The sequence below is a fragment of the Aquila chrysaetos genome, chromosome 18, assembly GCF_900496995.4.
Source record: "Aquila chrysaetos chrysaetos chromosome 18, bAquChr1.4, whole genome shotgun sequence".
In the NCBI taxonomy this organism is placed as follows: Eukaryota; Metazoa; Chordata; class Aves; order Accipitriformes; family Accipitridae; genus Aquila; species Aquila chrysaetos.
In genome coordinates, this window is record NC_044021.1 from 13029293 (window position 1) to 13047315 (window position 18023).

The 18023-nt window shown below is 38.8% G+C and overlaps 1 protein-coding gene across 4 annotated transcripts in view; it reads left to right on the plus strand.

Annotated features, from left to right (window-relative positions):
• ZCCHC2 (zinc finger CCHC-type containing 2) overlaps positions 1-17351 on the plus strand; it is a 44817-nt gene extending 27466 nt beyond the window's left edge. Inside the window, exons 7-14 of one of the 4 annotated variants that reach the window (XM_030041751.2) lie at positions 2285-2368; positions 4151-4208; positions 7721-7856; positions 9371-9435; positions 10324-10418; positions 13037-13165; positions 13865-15373; positions 16382-17351. In XM_030041751.2, the coding sequence (XP_029897611.1) occupies positions 2285-2368; positions 4151-4208; positions 7721-7856; positions 9371-9435; positions 10324-10418; positions 13037-13165; positions 13865-15373; positions 16382-16449 (2144 nt within the window). In that variant the 3' untranslated portion in view covers positions 16450-17351. Of the gene's footprint in view, positions 1-2284; positions 2369-4150; positions 4209-7717; positions 7857-9370; positions 9436-10323; positions 10419-13036; positions 13166-13864; positions 15374-16381 lie in introns of all 4 variants that reach the window. The other 3 variants (XM_030041749.2, XM_030041752.2, XM_030041753.2) reach the window with 3 other exon arrangements.
• Positions 17352-18023: the final 672 nt, after the last annotated feature.

Sequence of the window (18023 nt, forward strand, 5' to 3'; positions counted from 1 at the left end):
AGACTTGCAAATGGATTGTTTTACATGATTATAGTTTGAAATGGTCTGAAAAAGAACCAGTGCCGGGTTCCATCATGATAGACTTGACTGTGTTAGTGCAGGGCAGAAATGATCTGCAGGGTAGGTAAATCAGAAGGGTAGAATGGACAGATGTCAATTCTGCAGGAAGTCTTACAGATTATAATGTGATTGTAAATGGGAGATAATTTTTATAAATAAATAAATAATTGGGTACATGAAAGTTCATTGGGATTTGTCAGATCTAGAATGCATGACAGATAGAATGAGGAACTTAACTGTTTAGCAGAGAGGAGGAAAAATTCCAGTGGAGGATGACTTAAGTCTTCAAATACCAGAGTCATAATGTAAAGAGGATGATCTACTCTCTAGGGTAAGACAGAAAGCACTGGGCTTAATTTGCTGTGAGGAAGATTAGGACCAGGGGCAGGCAAGAACCTGGTGATTACCAGACAGGTCTAAAGCAGTGAGGCAGGTCTGAGGTCAAGGCAGAAAAACAAGTCACTAGGTCACGGTTAAGAACAGGATCAGTGAGGTATATGGCCAGGCACAGGCATGGCTGCCGTGCACCCCAGGCAAGGGCCTGAGCAATGAGCTTCAAATGCAGCTCCCAAGCCAAAGGATGGAGGCCCCAGGTGAGGCCTCTTCCAGTTATTTTCCCAGCAGTCTCACCCAAAATTGCAAAATTGCGCTGTATCAGATTGGATCTTGAGCACAGGCAGGTGAAGCCCTTGGGAGGGCAGGGGAAGAGGTTGCAAATCCCATTGGTGTGGTTCAGGGCTCTGACACTGAGTTAGATCTTAAGAAAAAGTTTGGTGAAGACAAATAGTGTGATGCATTTAAGCATAGTTGTTTTTCTTTTGAGAAGGGGGACTGGGTGACTTGTCTGGGGTAGCTCACAATCACATTTCCTATGGTGCAGGCTAATAGAAGCTGTACTAAGACGAAAGTACTCATCCTGCTCATTGCCAAAATTACCACAGTTAAGTGGCTCGAAGTTTTTTTTTATTGGTGGCCTCTGTGTTTTTCTAGGTTTCCTGTTTGGGATTCCTGGAATACTGCTAATACTTGCAATTGCAAGTCAGCCTGTGGTAGCATATTTTGAATGTGGTGACAGTGTTGGCGGAGGAAGCATATCTTTAAGAAAAAGCTCATCACAGTTCTCAAATAGGATGTGCAGAATTAATTGGCAGGCAAAGGATTTGTAGCTTAAATTTTTCTTCAGTCGCTATTTAGAGTTGGGGATAAAAATATCTCTTCACAGAAATACAAAAATATTCACTCTTTCTGAAGAATATGGTTTTAGTAAAACCTATGTGGAAATAAATTCTATGTTCAGTGAAGGGTCTTTATACCCTAAATAATAGTTGGGATCTCACACTGAATAATATATTCAGTAAGCGTAATTATGCCACCATGGTTCCATTAAGGAGGAAATCAATTATCTCCCTCCTGGTTCATAACATCAGTTATTTTACACTTTCAGGTTGCAGTAGACTCTTGATTCCAACAGACTTTATTAGAGCATGATCTCTGGAGACTTAGTATCTTCAATGCAGACAATATTCAGAAGGATCTTCTTATCAATGTTTCAAGCTCCTAAGCAACAGCTTTCAGATGCTTTTACCTGCACTAACTTGGAACTTTTTGAGAGGGAAAGAGTAGACTCCTAGAGTTAGATTCATTACCGAACTACTAAGTCCTTTTTCAGAACGTGGCAGTGGTATTTTTGCAACAAAACTGTTAATATTGCCACTTCTTTTTCCATCCCATGTGGCATAACAAGAAAAAATTGTGTGTGAAGACTGCGTTAAGGGCACTAGAAGACTTTAGCCCAAATAAAGTCTCTTTTGACAGGCAAATGATTTGACAATGGAGGAGTGTAACTTGTTGCAGAAGAATTCTAATAACTATCATTGGTCTCCTCCCATTTCCTGCTGTAACACAAAAAGATTATAAAAAAAATCTGAAGTGCAGGATAATAGGAATGTTTCTAATACTATAATCACAATCCCAACCTTTTGAAATTGCACCATAGCTTTAAAATTGTTTTGCACGCTCTTTTCTTCAAAATAAAAGTATCTCCATAGAGCCTTTACTCTTGGAGATGGCCTGCTTTGAAGGAGACAATGTTCGAATTATTGCCACATGCAAACGAGTAAGTTCAGTCTTCCATTTCCCTAGCTTCCAGTTTAGTGCAAGCATTCAGGAACTGTCTAGTTTTTCAAGATCTATAAAGTTACTACGTGAACTTTATTCTCTGCAGGTAACTTACAACCCTCTTTGAAGACGGTTAAGGCACCAGAACACTTCAAGGAGGACAGTTCAGAAGCTTCAAGTCAGGAGGAAGGTAGTTGTTTACTCAAAGGTGGTTCTTTTCTGAGAAATTTTACCACACTCAGTTCTGGAAATCATACAGTTGACTGATTTCTTCATTGGTACAAAGCTGAGAGATTTGAATGAAATCTGCTATGTAAATGAAGAATTTTTATATACTTTCAGCAGTTTCCTTTGGAGGTTGCTATGCAATTCAAGGAGTGGGAGTGTTCATAGACAGCTTGAAGGCAGAAGTTCACAGCTGTGTTGAGCAACCAGGAAGATATACTTTACAATTAACTTGAGCCAAGATTGTTTGTAGCTTTTCGTGTCTTTACCCATTCTTTAGTTACCAGGGTTTGAAGTTGAGTGCAGCACTTCAGGAGTTGCAGACTGTTTTGCATTAAATGTGACAAATTTGTCTAGCTTTTAGTTTTACACAGAAAGGATGTTCAAGTTTTCTTATTCTTAACCTATGCTGCTTTTATACTCTGGACTGTTAATAAGGACTGTTTGGGACTATAGGGAGTATTAATTACAGTCTGAAAGCTGGTGTTTCCCAAATACCTCAAAAACAGTTCACGTGTGGAAGCAGCGGCCTAGTGGCTGGTCAGTAATTTCATTCTGAAAGCAATGGCAAGCCAGTTTTGTGTTGTTTTCAGTAGCAAACAAGTATAAGCTTCTGGTAGATGGAAAGGATGAGAAATGGGACTGATAGGTGAACATGGACCACTGAACACTTACACTAGCTTTCACAGAATGACACCACTCTTATTAGTTATTAATGTGTAACGGTATAAGAAGCTTGCGGTTGACCTGATATGCAATCATTAATCCACATATGCAGTTCAGACAGCTTTTTCTTATTTTAAAAAAATCATTACCATATTCTTTAGAGTTCAGAATGCACCAAGTAAATTTACAATATATTTGGAAATTGCTGAAATAGTGTTTTATATACTATCCTTCAAAAAAAATAAAAATCTGTTCACCTAATGAAACTACAAATGCATTTCAGAACACCTTTTGTGCCATTTTAGTGAAGTGCTACTAGAAGTTTAAAAATTGTGATTTTTTTTTTTTTCTTTTTAACTTTTTTTTTCCAAATCATAATTTGGACTTACGTGTAGCATTGAGAGGAATTCAGGCAAAATGATAGCTACCAAGAAGGCTAAGATCATCAACAGTTGGAATTAAGAAAAGTTGCTTTTGTTAAAATTTAATGGTTGCCTTAAAGAAAAGGGTAGACTGTGTCTCTAAAGTTCTTGTTTCTTGTTTGAGGCAGTATTTCTTTTTATGTCAAATGTAATTTGTGAAGTTTTACTTACATAGTGAATTTTGAGGTTCAGAGTGCAATACTTCTGTGTAAGACTTGTCTTCATTCACTCTTCAGAATGTGTGACATAGTTTTGAGATGAATTTTAACAATTCAGAAAAAATTACAAAGTTCTGTACTTTTCTGACTGAGTCCTTTCTTCTCTCTCCATCCTTTCATACTGGGTGATACTCAGTCGTGCATTTAGCCCTTATGCTTAACTATAGAGGTGAGCAAGCATAAACGGTTGTTATGGTTCCTATTTTTCTGTTTCATTCTTCTGTGAAATGGAAGGTAAAGAGTCTTGATTATACTCTCTGTACAAACTGATCTGTCCTCTATGCAACACCTGTTAATTTCAGCACTGTAAATTAAGCCTAGCCTATTTATTGGAGATGTCTTCTGCTAAGAGTCCAGTAGTGATGGAAAGGTGAATTTGTTGGATTGATCTAAAAGAGGAAATGGGAATTGCTATTGAAATTATGCTTTATTTTTTTCCAGATGTAATGCAACACACAGCAGTTCACAAGAAACATAATGGAAAAAGTCCTGTTGCCAAGTAGGTACTAGGATGTAATGTGACCGTGCTGCATTTCTGAACTTCATTTGTTAGTGCTTTAGAGAGTATGTGTTTCCTTCTAGATTAAAGCTTGTTTGTGGGGTTTTTGTTTGGTTGAGGCGGGGTGTTCTTATTTTATTTTTTGTTGTTTGGAGGGATGTTACTAACTTAATCTGTATTAGAAGAATATTTCAAAAGATCCTATTTCTAAGTCTGTAGCTCTAGGTCATTTGGAACTCTCTCAAATTTTGTGAATCTTCACTACTTGAGTTGATGTTTTGATTTGTGTTTATAAGCTGAGTAACATAAATTTGTATTCCATGTATTTTTTCCCATGTGCACACACACCCATGCGTATACTGAAAATTTCCAGTGCTGTTGATTTTAAGCTTTTCTTCAGTAGCTTCAGAGATGACCTTATAGGAGAAGGTAGTCCATTCTTTAGCTTGCTTAGTAGCAAAAGCGTGTATGCATTGCTGTTTTATGTCCATTGTAAGTGGAAGCACTTTTTAACCATATTAAAGTAGTTTATATACTACTATGAAGTTCAGCAAGGCCAAGCGCAAGGTCCTGCACGTGGGTCGGGGCAATCCCAAGCACAAATACAGGCTGGGCAATGAGTGGATTGAGAGCAGCCCTGCGGAGGAGAACTTGGGGGTATTAGTGGATGAAAAACTGAGTATGAGCCAGCAATGTGCGCTCACACCCCAGAAAGCCAATCGCATTGTGGGCTGCATCAAAAGCAGCGTGACCAGCAGGTCGAGGGAGGGGATTCTGCCCCTCTGCTCCGCTCTGGTGAGACCCCACCTGGAGTGCTGCGTTCAGCTCTGGGCCCCCCAACATAAGAAGGACACGGACCTGTTGGAGCGGCCACAAAGATGATCAGAGGGCTGGAGCACCTCTCCTATGAAGTCAGGCTGAGAGAGTTGGGGTTGTTCAGCCTGGAGAAGAGAAGGCTCCAGGGAGACCTTATGGCAGCCCTCTATTCCCAGAGAGGGACTTTTTACAAGGGCATGTGGTGATAGGACGAGAGGTAATGGCTTTAAACTGAAAGAGGGTAGATTTAGATTAGATGTCAGGAAGAAGTTCTTCACTGTGAGGGTGGTGAGGCACTGGAACAGGTTGCCCAGAGGTTGTGGATGTCCCATCCCTGGCAGTGTTCAAGGCCAGGTTGGACGGGGCTTTGAGCAACCTGGTCTAGTGGAAGGTGTCCCTGCCCATGGCAGGGGGGTTGGAACTAGATGATCTTTCAGGTCCCTTCCAAGCCAAACCATTCTATGTTTCTATGATACGCTTTCAGATACATGAACTATGTAATATGGATTCACCCATTAATGTATTTTGACCAGAAACTTCAGGTATGTTTGCACATAATTGTGCAATACTTCAACTATATTAAGAAAAAAAAAGGATACAAAATTTATTGTCGTTTACAGTTTTGTTCTATGTTGTTTTATTTCTAAAATGTATTTATCTCGGGGGCGGGAGGGTATTATCTGGAATTAAAATAATTAGAATATAAACATAGCACAAAACAATGTTGGTTAAGGTTCACATATCTTTAACAGACAAGATTCCTGTGAAATTACCAATTAGACAACTTGGTGTTTGTTTCTGTTTTGGTTTTTAACTCTCCTACTTACTCTTAACTTGCGTTTCTTCAAGAAGAGAATGTCATCTTGACAAAACCTCTAATTATACCAGTCGTATATGAAGTCAGACTAAGAAGTAACAGTGGGATGCAAACTTACTACCATATAGTTACTAATAAAAAAAGTATCTTATTCATTTTATAATAAAGTACACTAAAGCTGACTGTAGTTTAGCATCTATCTTTCAGGTAGGAAAGACAGGGACAGGCCTTTCCACAAACTTCCGTGGTAGAAATTCCTTTTGCTGACTATTATTTTCTGTTTATTTGAGAGGGGAAAATGTGTTTACTACTTGACTGCTAGAGGTCTGTTGGTCCTCTCCTGTTTGCATTATATGTGTCTGTCTTCTGAAAAACTGTGCCTGCTATTTATGGGTTCTAAAGAAATGGCAGTGAATGAAACTTTTCTCTTTTCAATATTTCTAAAACTGTCTAGAGTCAAGAGGGGTTCATCTCAAATGCTGTTGGTACATTTCAGGAAAATTTGTACATTACATCCGTCTACCTTTTGTTTTTATCCAGTATGACAGCCTTACTCTTGGAAAGGTCCAAAAATTTACCGGTAGGGATGAGATTGGATGTACGAAATAAAAAATTCAGTAGTATCACAGCTTACATGAAATGACTGTAAATTTGGCAGCAGATTCACTTAACTCCCTTTGGCAGAAGTTTCTAAAGTGACCTCGCTTATATCTCTGCAGTCAGGGGCTCATGTCTGTATTTTGGGACCCTCTTGGGTTCTCACCATTTTCTTAAACTTTTTTTAATATTCTATTGTACATCTTTTAAATGGTTTGAGCACTTACTTCCAGAGGTATTTGGTAAGTAGCTACTGGAACTTCAGCATGTCTTGGGCTTTGGAGTGAGCTAGATTTCAGCCATCATGGGAACTGAGTAACATTTCATGTTGCAGTAACCTTCATGAAGCAACTTGCCAACAGCCCTGAATTAAAAGGCACTTTCAATTATCAGCATAAATATTTTGATAAGAATTTAGAAGTCTTAACTCTTTTTTTTTTTTTTTTTTTCCCCCTGGCATCCAGTCAGTAGTAGGGCATGGTTTTGTATGATAGATGAAAAGTTTATAGTTCCATGTGCCCTACCGATTCTGTCAGAACCCTGACTGCTTTTCTGGCAGTCTTTGTGACCAGTGCTCTCACAGCTAGTTAAATACTGCTTCTGACCGGCTGCTGTGAAGAGAAGCTTCATTAGAAGGCATTATAAGATCCAAAGCAAATGCCAAATGCAACTCCCCTCCCCAGCACTACTCAAAACTAACGATCCTGGTTTCCAAGCATGACTCAAAAGTAGCAATCCTGAAGGTAAAAATATAAAGCAAGATGACTATTTTGAAATTCAAACAAACACAGCTGCAGTATGATCTGTAAGTAGCCGCACACTCCTTTTCTTAAATGTCTCATGAATTCTGAAATAGGGATTACAAAGTAATTCCAGCTTTGTCATTAACGATAAGGAAGAATGAAGATGAATTCAGAATACATTTCTATCTGGAAAATTTCCCCACGTCTGGTATGAAAAAGCAAACAAAAAGACTTTGTGTGCAGAGTATCCATGGAAACTCCTCTCTCAAGTACTGTTCTCTACAAATTCTGTTGTTCTGAATTTTGCGTCAAACTGCAGTAGGCAAATGAAAAAGGAATTCCAGTTATATTCAGACCATTAGTATAACTTTAGAGCACAAGAACTGTAATGTACATCTTTTAAATCTCTTGAGAATTGCTAGGGTTTTCTGAAAGCAGAATACTGCAGTTTCCCAACATGATGCAAAAATGTGTATGTTAGTAAGAAAGCCTGCAAGTTTGTTCATATTGCCATAACTCGTGTTTTTTCCTTTCAGCAGCACTAGCAGTGCAAAATGTTCTTCACTGGATAGCCTTAACATACAGCACTCTGAGCAAAATGGGGTAATGGACTGGAGAAGAAAAAGTTGCATTGTCCAGCAGCACCCAGAGCACTGTACAAACCTACTTGACCAGGTGTGTTGCTGTTTTTTCTTTAAAGCAGTATTCTGAGACACCTGAGAGGGCTGTCCACTACACGTGATTAGATTTAGCTTTAAAAAATGAAGAGTCCTGCTAAAATTGTACAAGTAGGTGTTGAAGTTCAAATTGCTACTGACTTATCTTGATTAGAAAAACCTTCATAATTACTTACCACTGTCTCATAAAGTTGCATATTTTGTTTATGAATTTGTAAATAAAATTTCCCAGTAGGATATAAGTAATCAGAAAAGTCTAATGTTCATTTCTAATTAGACACTTTCCTGTTACTGTACATATTGTCATCAGAGAATTTCAGAACGCCTGGGGAATTTCTATGTTATTGCAAGGAACAAACTAGAAACTGTATTAATAATTGAACCATATTAATGCTACCGTAGGTACAACAGGTTAAGCATATTCTTTCTGTCTTTCCTGCATTATCTAAGTAACTTAAGATTTAATCTTTGTTGAAAAAAATTAATAGCTAGATGCATATACACTTTTTGTGAGATTTGTGTCTTTTCAATGGTCAATTGTGATGTGAGTACAGTTGAGAAGAATAATTATAAATAAAATCTACTGAAATTGGGGGAAGGAAGGTTGCTCACTGCTTACATCTGAAAAACTTTGAGTGTTAGAATTGCTTAATATTACTCTTATTCTACATGCAGAATTTGGCTATTGATTATTATATGGGGAATAGCAAGCCAAACAAAAAGAGCTTCCTTATTTCGCAAAGCAGGGTAATGAATTGAGATTTGCTTCTAAAGAGAAATGGTAGGCTGCATCAAAGCTTGAAATATTGCAAGCTTGAGGCAAGGAAAAAAAATGAATACACTAAAGCAGGGGAACAGCTACTTCCTATTTAAAGCATGTCCAAATGCAGTATATGTGGACAGAGATTATTTCTGAGTTTTCATAAATTTTACTCCTTTGCCAAATATGTTATTTTACTAGCAGCTAGTAATAGTATACTTAAAGAATTCTGCAGATGCTACGTTTTTTCTTATGTGCTTCTAGGTTGTATTCTAGAGTTTAATATAGCAGCAACCTCCAGTTTAAGGCTGGGTACCTGCTTTGTCACTTTGTAAAAATAATTTGCCACATGTATTTCCCACTCCCCAACCATCAAATAATTCCACTTAAATCAATAAATTCTGTAGCCCCTTAAGCCTTGTGATTAGCCTTTTTAGCAGGTATGTGATGAAACACGGTTGTTTTTATCCTCAAGAGGAAAGACAGCATGCAAACAATAATTTGTTTGATATCTTTGGAATATTTGCAAGTAGTAATTTGCTGAGTGTTTTGCTGATAATGACATAAACGCAAGACGATGCATTATTCTGAAGGCCTGGATGCACTCTACAAGTAGTTGTTTGTATGCTTATAGCACCTGTGAGCACACTGGTGTTGGACTCACGGACGTGTCGGTCTAGAAGGGGTTCTTTGGTTGGCTGTCGTGATACAAATGCTGTTGTTTGACTGGCGTCTTTGTATTTTCTGTCTAGCATACAGCGGAAAAACGAAGTCTGTCTACAGTAAGCAAGAAGAAAGGAAAGCCACAGCTGGAAAAGTAGGTTTCCAATGTAACCAGTTATCCAGAAACAAAGTGTAATGCATTCACTCTGTTAAACAGAGTCTACAATCAATGAGGTGCTTTGTTTTGCTATTGTGGAAAAAGAGCTGGCATAGTGTGAAGCCAGTCTGCATAAAAATCCTTATTTTATCTTCTGAAAAGAAGTAACTTGAAAAATAGAATGTAATTCTATGCATTCATTTCTCAAAATATCAGTTGTCATTTAGCAAAAAAGATGAAGGAGCAGCAGTAGGTTCTTAACCAATACCGAATTGCCTTTTTTCCCCTTTATATTTATTTGAAAGTTAAAAGGTGTAAAGCTGTCCAGAAAACACTGAAAATCAAATAAGGATTGACAGCAACCTTTAACATTACACAGTGGGTGGTAACTTGCTGAGATATTTTATTGAAGATAATTTGCACATCAGAGGGCTTCAGAACTTCCTGTGGGCTACACAATCCTGCACTGTGAGGAAGTGAACACAGTTCCACCCTTATCTAATACTCTGCCTACTTCCAAGTTGACTTTCTGTCATTTCATTACTCTGTAGCCATATGCTTTTATGGTAGTCTGGTGTATGGCTGCATTACACACATCAGCTTTCAAAGACAACTTCAGTATCAGCTGTACCATTTCTTTTTTTGTATGTTTTCTTTTTTAGATCTTTATTCATAGTGTTTAGTAACACTGCTTGCAGTTTAGTTCCTGGTATATTGCACTAACAGCCTTTACCTATTTATTATCTACATTTGTTGTTCTGTCTATTAAATACACATTTCTGGCCTGGAGTCACTGCCTTTGTTTACAGTGACATTATATTCATTCGTGGTTGGTTATTTGTGCCCATGCATTTGGAAAAAAAAAAATGAAAATTATTTACACAGGGAGAAAGCAAAGAAAACTGACTGCCGGTTGAATAACAGGACTAATGGAGTTAGAGTTGCAACATCGCAGCACATCCGTACAGGGACAGCAAAAGGTAAGGTGTTTTTTCCCAAACTGTTTGTAAGAAACAGACTTTCCAACTTTGCTGATTTTTTCATTGTTCTGCTGTAAAGGGGAAATCACAAGTTTGAAATCTGTTTTGGTGCAAGTCAGCATGTTGGCTGTCTAGTCTGTGCTTTGACTTGCTGTGTAGAACATGCTAGACTCAGTCTTCTGTATGCAGTTGTTTAGAGTATGTCTCTTTTTATGCGTAACTGGGAAAATACTAGTAAGATGTCCATAGGTTGCCTTATGTGGAGCAGTAGTTACAGAAACAGTTACTGTTGGGCTACTTCCATATGGAATTTAACAGTCTGAGCGTGTGGAGGTCTAGCACCTTATCATTAGTGTTCTCTTTGCAGCTCACTAGTTCCTTCAGCTGTTGTGGAATCACACATGAGGAACCTGTATAAAAACCCTCTGGTTGCGAACCATTGATGAACTGTAGTATGTAAACAAGTGACCACTGAGGTACAACACAGTACTGTGTGTGCTGCCCTAACAGGGTTTTCAAGTTTGGGTGATTCAGCATAATCTAGTGTCTAGGCCAAGATTTGTGTACGTCAGTTAGTTATAAGACAAATTTATAATTGTGTTCCTTTAGTAAATTGAGTCTCCAAGCTTTATTACAAATTTCTGAAGGGCTGTGTTGCCCATTGACTTTGCCATCTTGATGTTTTCTAAGCTCCCAATATCAGTTGCAGGCTTGCATGTCTTATACTTAGTTCTTATGACAGAAAGTTGACAAAGAATTTGCTTTTTTCTACACCACCTAATTGGCGTAAGTGTTGAAAGGACACTTAGAAGGTTTTCCTCTTGCTTCCATTTGGGGTACAGTCTTGATTAAGCTTTCATTCTTCTCACGATTTCTCACCTTTGAGAGTTCAGGTGGATCCCATTCTGAATTATTGTCATGTGTTTTATGGGCAGTTTTTGTTACTTTCTACAAACAGTATTTGACTAAAACTGTAAGTAAATTCACAGTTCACAAACTTAGCAAAACCAAGACAATTTTAGAAAGCTATAGCTAAGGGCTGCACAAGCAGAAAACATATACCACAGGACAGCTTTGCTGCGTATATTTCTGATTACTGTTCTTTTTGTCAGGCAAAATGCACCGAGCTTTTATGAACTGACAATAACTTTAAGAGGTGGTGCACTTTTGTGATGTAGTGCAAAGTTAAATAAGGAGTCCTTTGCCATAGGAGTTCTGTCTGCTCACTACCCGCTACTCTACAGATGTTAAACTGCCTGCCTGATGCTGTTGGCTAGTTAAGGCCACTTCAAGAAGAAACTGCAACCCACAGAGGCTGGAAGCAATTAAGTCCTGTTCAGAGACCTGTACCTGTGCGTTTGTGTACAAATACCAAAATGTCTTTTGAGATACCTTGTTGGAGACATAGTCTAAAGAAAACATTTCATGTTGCAGTCAGAATCTCTGCCTAGCTTTATATATCCAGGCTTGGTTTGAAATGCTCTATTGTGGGTTAGTAACTCTTAACTGCATCATGTTTTCTTCTGTTTTTACCTCCCTATTTTTAGCTTTTCTGAGGCATCAGTTAGTTACACTTGTAACTTTGAAGACTTCATACTTTGTGACTAGCATTTTAGACTCTTGCTTTCAGTGATGTGAGGTTGACACTGCTGCTCCAGGTTATATTAGATATTCAAAACACTTGTTAAAATAATTTGACCAATTACAGGTTTAATACAGGAAATTATTTCAAGAATTGAAGCATTAAGGCAGCTCTTTGATGACTTATCCCAACCTGTTAAACTTGGACTAGCAATAATAAATGAATTAATAATTTACAAATAAAACAATAATAATTTGTTAGAATTAATACAATAAACGATAGTATTCTAATTTTTGTCCTGGAGTTTTGCCAACGAAGACTTTGAGGTTGGGGTTTCCTTGAAGCTAGTGTCTGGCATACCTTCTGAGAGAGGGTGCATCTGTCTTGCTCCTTCACCTCTGAGGCTGAACTTGAAAGCCAGAGCATACTAGCTACTTACTTGACTTCACTAATAGGATCTAAACCCACCCTGAAAGCTGGTTTGCAGCAAATGAGTTTCCCGTGAGCCCATTCAGAATTTAGAAAACAATTTTACACTTTTTCAGTTCACCTCTTTTTCTTTAAATAGGTTTTGTTGATACAGTTTGCTTAAAGCCTGTTCTGGAAGAGTTAATTGTGAAAAGGTGTATTGTTTTTATGTTGCCCACTGAGTTAGCTAGCTTTCTGCCTTTGCTGGTATGACCAAGGAGTGTTGCATATCTTTGAATGGAAATGTTTGATCACTAGCATTTGGTGGAAATTATTATAGTACAGTTTGGTATAAGCATCACAGAATTTATTAAGGATGATCATTCTTTTCACTACTCTGCATAAATATCAATTTTCAGCGTCACCTTCTTTAAGGATTCAGTCATCACAAATTTAGGGACAAGACCAGTCGTGAATGCTGGGAGTGGGAATGCTAGGAATACAGGGGACAGATGCAATTAAGTAGGAACAAACAAAAATCTGAACTAGCCCGAGATGTGAGCAAACCAGAATAACCTCACTTCCATATACTGAGATTAAAAATAAAAATGCCAATTTTTATTTTTAGATCTGAATTTGGACGCTGGATCTGGTCATGATACATGTGGAGAAACATCATCTGAAAGTTACAGTTCTCCTTCTAGTCCACGACATGATGGGAGGGAAAGCTTTGATAGTGAAGAAGAAAAAGACAGAGGTTGTATTTATGGAGAGCGTGCATGAATGTCTTTATTCCTAGACCAGTCTCTTTCTTGTATTAATTTTAATTCATTTCTCAGTTTTATTAGCTGCTTTCATTTCTGAACTAGCCACAGAACACATTTTGCTTTATGGGTTTCGTGAATTGATGGTTTGAAGGCTTCTGGCAAATAGCAGGGCTGTTTAAATACTGCTGAATTTTAGATTGCTACATACATGTGGTAATTTTCTGACCTCAGTGGCATAGCTCTCTTGAGAAATTTCAGCAGTACAGTAATGGGAAAAACTTTGGCATGAAGGGGACTGGTTTTATATCGAGTTGTGTGGCATGTCTGAGAGGTCCTTCTTTGTATTGATGGTTTAATTTGTCGCTCCTTCCAGTTTGAGTAAGCCGTATTAATGTCTTTCTAGGTAGATGCAAATTCCTAATTCGGACTGTGTCCTGCTCTTCACATTTGCAAATATACACAACTCAAAGACACAGTAGCTAGTGGGCAGGTTGATATAGCCAGGTGATGGAGATTGACCTAGCTTGATGTGGATGAATGAAAATAATCTCAAAGTTATTATAATTCAGGAAGGCATAACTATAATTTGTTTCGTCAAACTTACAAAGTCTTATATGGGTAAATGAGTCCAGGGCATGACTATATTTTTTCAGATCGTTCTTCTGACTGATATGCTTTTGTCTCCACAGATACAGACAGCAATTCTGAGGACTCTGGGAATCAAAATACAGCCAGGTTTACAGGCTACAGTGCTGTCAGTTCATCAAATATGAACAAATCATCTGCTCAGATCTCTTCAGTGAATAATGAAAATGGAAGCCTTTCAGAAGATCCTTTGAATGCAAAGTTTCAACATATTTCCTTCATGCCTGCCTTACACTGTGTGATGCACAGCGCTGCCCAAAAGCCTGAAGCAGTTGTCCCGCCACCCATATCTGCAGATGGTAAAACAATGGGAATGCTTGTTACCACGCCTGTTGCTGTCTCGCCAGTGAGAGAGTCTGCAAATTCACCTCCTGGTGGAATGGGCCCAGTGACCTCTGGTGAACCCGAGAAACGCCTTGAGCTGATGGCCTCCCCTTTGCCAGTCCCATCCACTTTCCTTCCACATTCTGTCCAGCCTGCTAGCCCTGCTTTGCATTTGGCAATACATAGATTGAAAATGCCCTCTCCACAGGGATCATCAGAAAGTTGCACAGTTAATGGACCACAGCAGCCGACAGGAAACTTAAGTATTGGATCACCAAATACTGCCTTTATCCCAGTCCACAATCCAGGTAGTTTCCCAGGATCCCCAGTTCCTACTACAGATCCCATCACAAAACCTGCATCCCAGGTGGTAGGACTGAATCAAATGGTGCCTCACATTGAGGGAAACCCAGGAGCAATCCCTCAGCCTACCAATCTAAAGGTAGTTCTTCCAGCAGCTGGTCTCTCCACAGCAGCACCGCCACCTCCACCAGCTTCATACGCTTTGCCAGGCAGTCCTCATGCTACCAGTGTGTTGCCCAACCAGAATACAAATGTGCTAAACACTGTAGCAACTTCCTCACCACCTCAGTCAGCTGGTTTAGGTGTTGGTCAGGTCCAGTCCACTGTTCCTCCTGCAATACCTACACATACGCCAGGCCCTGCCCCTAGCCCAAGCCCCGCTTTAACACACAGCACTGCACAGAGTGACAGCACATCCTACATAAACGCTGTTGGAAATAATAACACTAACGGGACAATGTTACCTCCGCAGCAGTTGGGATCTGGTCCTTGCGGTTCTTGCGGACGTAGGTGTAGTTGTGGGACCAATGGAAGCCTTCAGATTAATAGCTATTTTTATCATAACCCACTTCATGGACAAGTCTACAGAGTTCCATCTTTCTTCACTCTGCCATCACTTTGCAATGGCAGCTACCTCAATCAAGCACATCAAAGCAATGGAACACAACTTCCTTTCTTCCTGCCTCAGTCTCCATATGCAAATGGGCTTATGCATGACCCAGTGATGGGGAGCCAAGCCAACTATGGTATGCAGCAGATGGCAGGATTTGGGAGGTTCTATCCTGTATATCCAGCACCTAACGTAGTTGCCAACACAAATGGGTCGGGACCCAAGAAGAATGGGAACGTTTCATGTTACAATTGTGGTGTAAGTGGACACTATGCGCAGGACTGTAAGCAGTCATCCATGGAGGCCAGTCAACAAGGTAATCATGATAACTCCCAGCGGACTTGCTTTTGAGTTTAGCAGTTTCTCTTTACCTTTCTGAATGTGCTGTTTCTGGTCTTGCAGAAAGGTGTGCGTGCGTGTGTATGTTTTGTGTAAATGGTTGTGCACTAGTGACCTGCTCTAAAACTGCAAAGCATCTTAATCTCTGCCTGAAAATTTTGTAGAACAGTGCAAGGGAATGGGGTTCACAGTGTGAAGTTGAAAATGCGTGTAATTCGGACCTGGGAAGTCAAACTATATCAGTCCTAAATTGTCATTCTTTTTTCACTGGTTCGTTTTTGGCATTATGTTGAGACTTGCATGTTGCTTCAATTTTTTTGTTCCTGTTCAGTGGTTTTTTTGAGAGAATTCGTTGGCAAAAAGAGAAAGATATCAATTACTGTCTATGATGCAAACTTGGATTCTTAAAACGTGAGAATTTAAAAAAACCAACAGACTGGCCATTTGATAATTTAACTTTTCTAAAGCTTACCTTTGCACAATCAGCCATCTTTCTGTGTCCCATCATGCAATACATAAACGAAACATGCTTTAACTTTTCAGAAAAGTTGCAGCAAAAAGGCGGAAACCAATTGGAACTGAAAATCAAAGGAATGGCTTCAGTCTTATACGCCATTTCTCTCTCCATCTAGAAGAATGGGGAAAATGCAGTGTTTGCATAGAGCATGAACTATTTTTGATTCTTGGCCTGTGCCCATTCTGACTTGTTTGGTTGGACTGGAACAGGAAAGATGAACCTTGATGGGGGTCTTCTTTTCTTTGCATTTTTCCAGTAAAGTCCTATATCTACGATCTATATCTTTTTTAAACTTACAGTTTTAGCAAGCAGATGAAAGAAAATAGTAGAAACTCTTAGGACCTACTTTAAAAGGACTGAAGGATGATAGTGCCTTTTGAAGAGCATGTCCATTTTGATACCTTGTAGTGGTTTTGTAATCCATTTTAATTGTGAGCAGTGACTTAGTAGTTCTCTTTCCTGTTTTAGGCACTTACAGACTGAGATACGCACCTCCCCCTCCCCCTTCCAATGATACCTTGGATTCTGCAGACTGAAACAAGTAAACATTGCCTACTTAAACTGAAGCTTGGGAAATTGGGGGAAGGTGTGTGTGTGGGAGGGGGGGGTTGGTCTTGTGTTTTGGGACATTCCCGGTTTTATATTCTTTTGGAATTTTTCATTGCTTTTGCACCTCTGTTCCATACAAAAGAAGAAAGCTGAGTCCCTGATCTCCTCCTGGTTCTACAAAAGGCTTGCGTAATGCATGTAATTCAAACACACAGCCAAACAATCAAAAAGAGCATTCGAACCATGCTTTTGCACTGAAGACTTGAGACATGTGCAATGTTTACTGCATTTTTAAAAAAAAAAAAAAAAGTCCTCTGACCTCTGACATCACTGGTGGAGCAGCCATATGGTGAAAGAAGAAACTTGGTCATGTTCCCCACCACAATCTTCTTCCCTCCCTCCCTGTTCTCCTTATGCTGCTGTTTTGTTTTCTTTCCCTGTTTGTCCACGTGGATTCGTTGGACTTGCATGAGTGTTTAGCATATCATACAGACCCTGCCCGTACTCTAAATTAATGCTCATGAATTGAGGGGAGATGTTCAAACATCCTATTAGGAGAGTCCAAAGGAGCACACAATACTGTATGTGTACTATATCTGATAATAATACATGTACACAGCTCGCTCTTGAGAGTCCCAAATAAATGAAAATACACAGAGCAGGAAGGGGCTGAAACTGTGTGGACTGGAACAGATACAGAAAAATGAACGAGCTTAAATTGACAGATTTTTCTTCCATTGTAGCTTTTTAGCCTGTATGTTCAGCAACAAAGGTGAAAAAAATGGTATGAATGTTGTACTCAGTGTGTTTGCATTTGTAATGGAAGTTGACAGCATTTTTTCCTTTTTTAAAGCTATTCTACATCGTGTCAACACAGAATGAACATTACTTGATTGAATATTTTTTCCTAAACTATTACAGTGTTGCATTGTACTTAGAATGTAAATGTTTTATTTCAAACTGAACAAAAGCTATGGTTTTCTACAAAATAGTCAGGTATTAGTATTAGAACCTGTCTACCAAATAGCAAAGTCACTATTTTATAACAATTTACCACTATGCGTAATTACGGTATAATGTGAAAGACTGAAATGAGTGTTAAGATGGTATTAATCATGTCAGTATCATGAGTAAGTAAGTTTAATGCTGCTGTATTTTTTATTTTATTTTTAAAAGCCAATATATGTACTAAATTGCTTCCAGGTAATATTTGATTTCCTAAAGTGCACTGAGGTTATCTGGAAGATGAGTGTATTTTTTGACTGCTGCATTCAACACCGATGAACAACTACCACTGTATATCCATAGGGTTTGGCATTCCTCACAGTTCATGGCAGAAATGTTTTTCTTAAAATCAGACTTGGTGTCCGGTAGAGGGATGAAATAAAATCAATCTTTGGTTCAGCCGTCTAATAAATTGCTAAACAAACAAAAAAACTTGAAGAAAAAAAAGCTTGATTACTACATTTCTTCATAGGTAGCATTTATATTTATAGCACCAGTGTACATTTTGAAACTTTTTTCTTGGAGGGGGGGAATGGGGAGGGAGGTAGATGAAAGC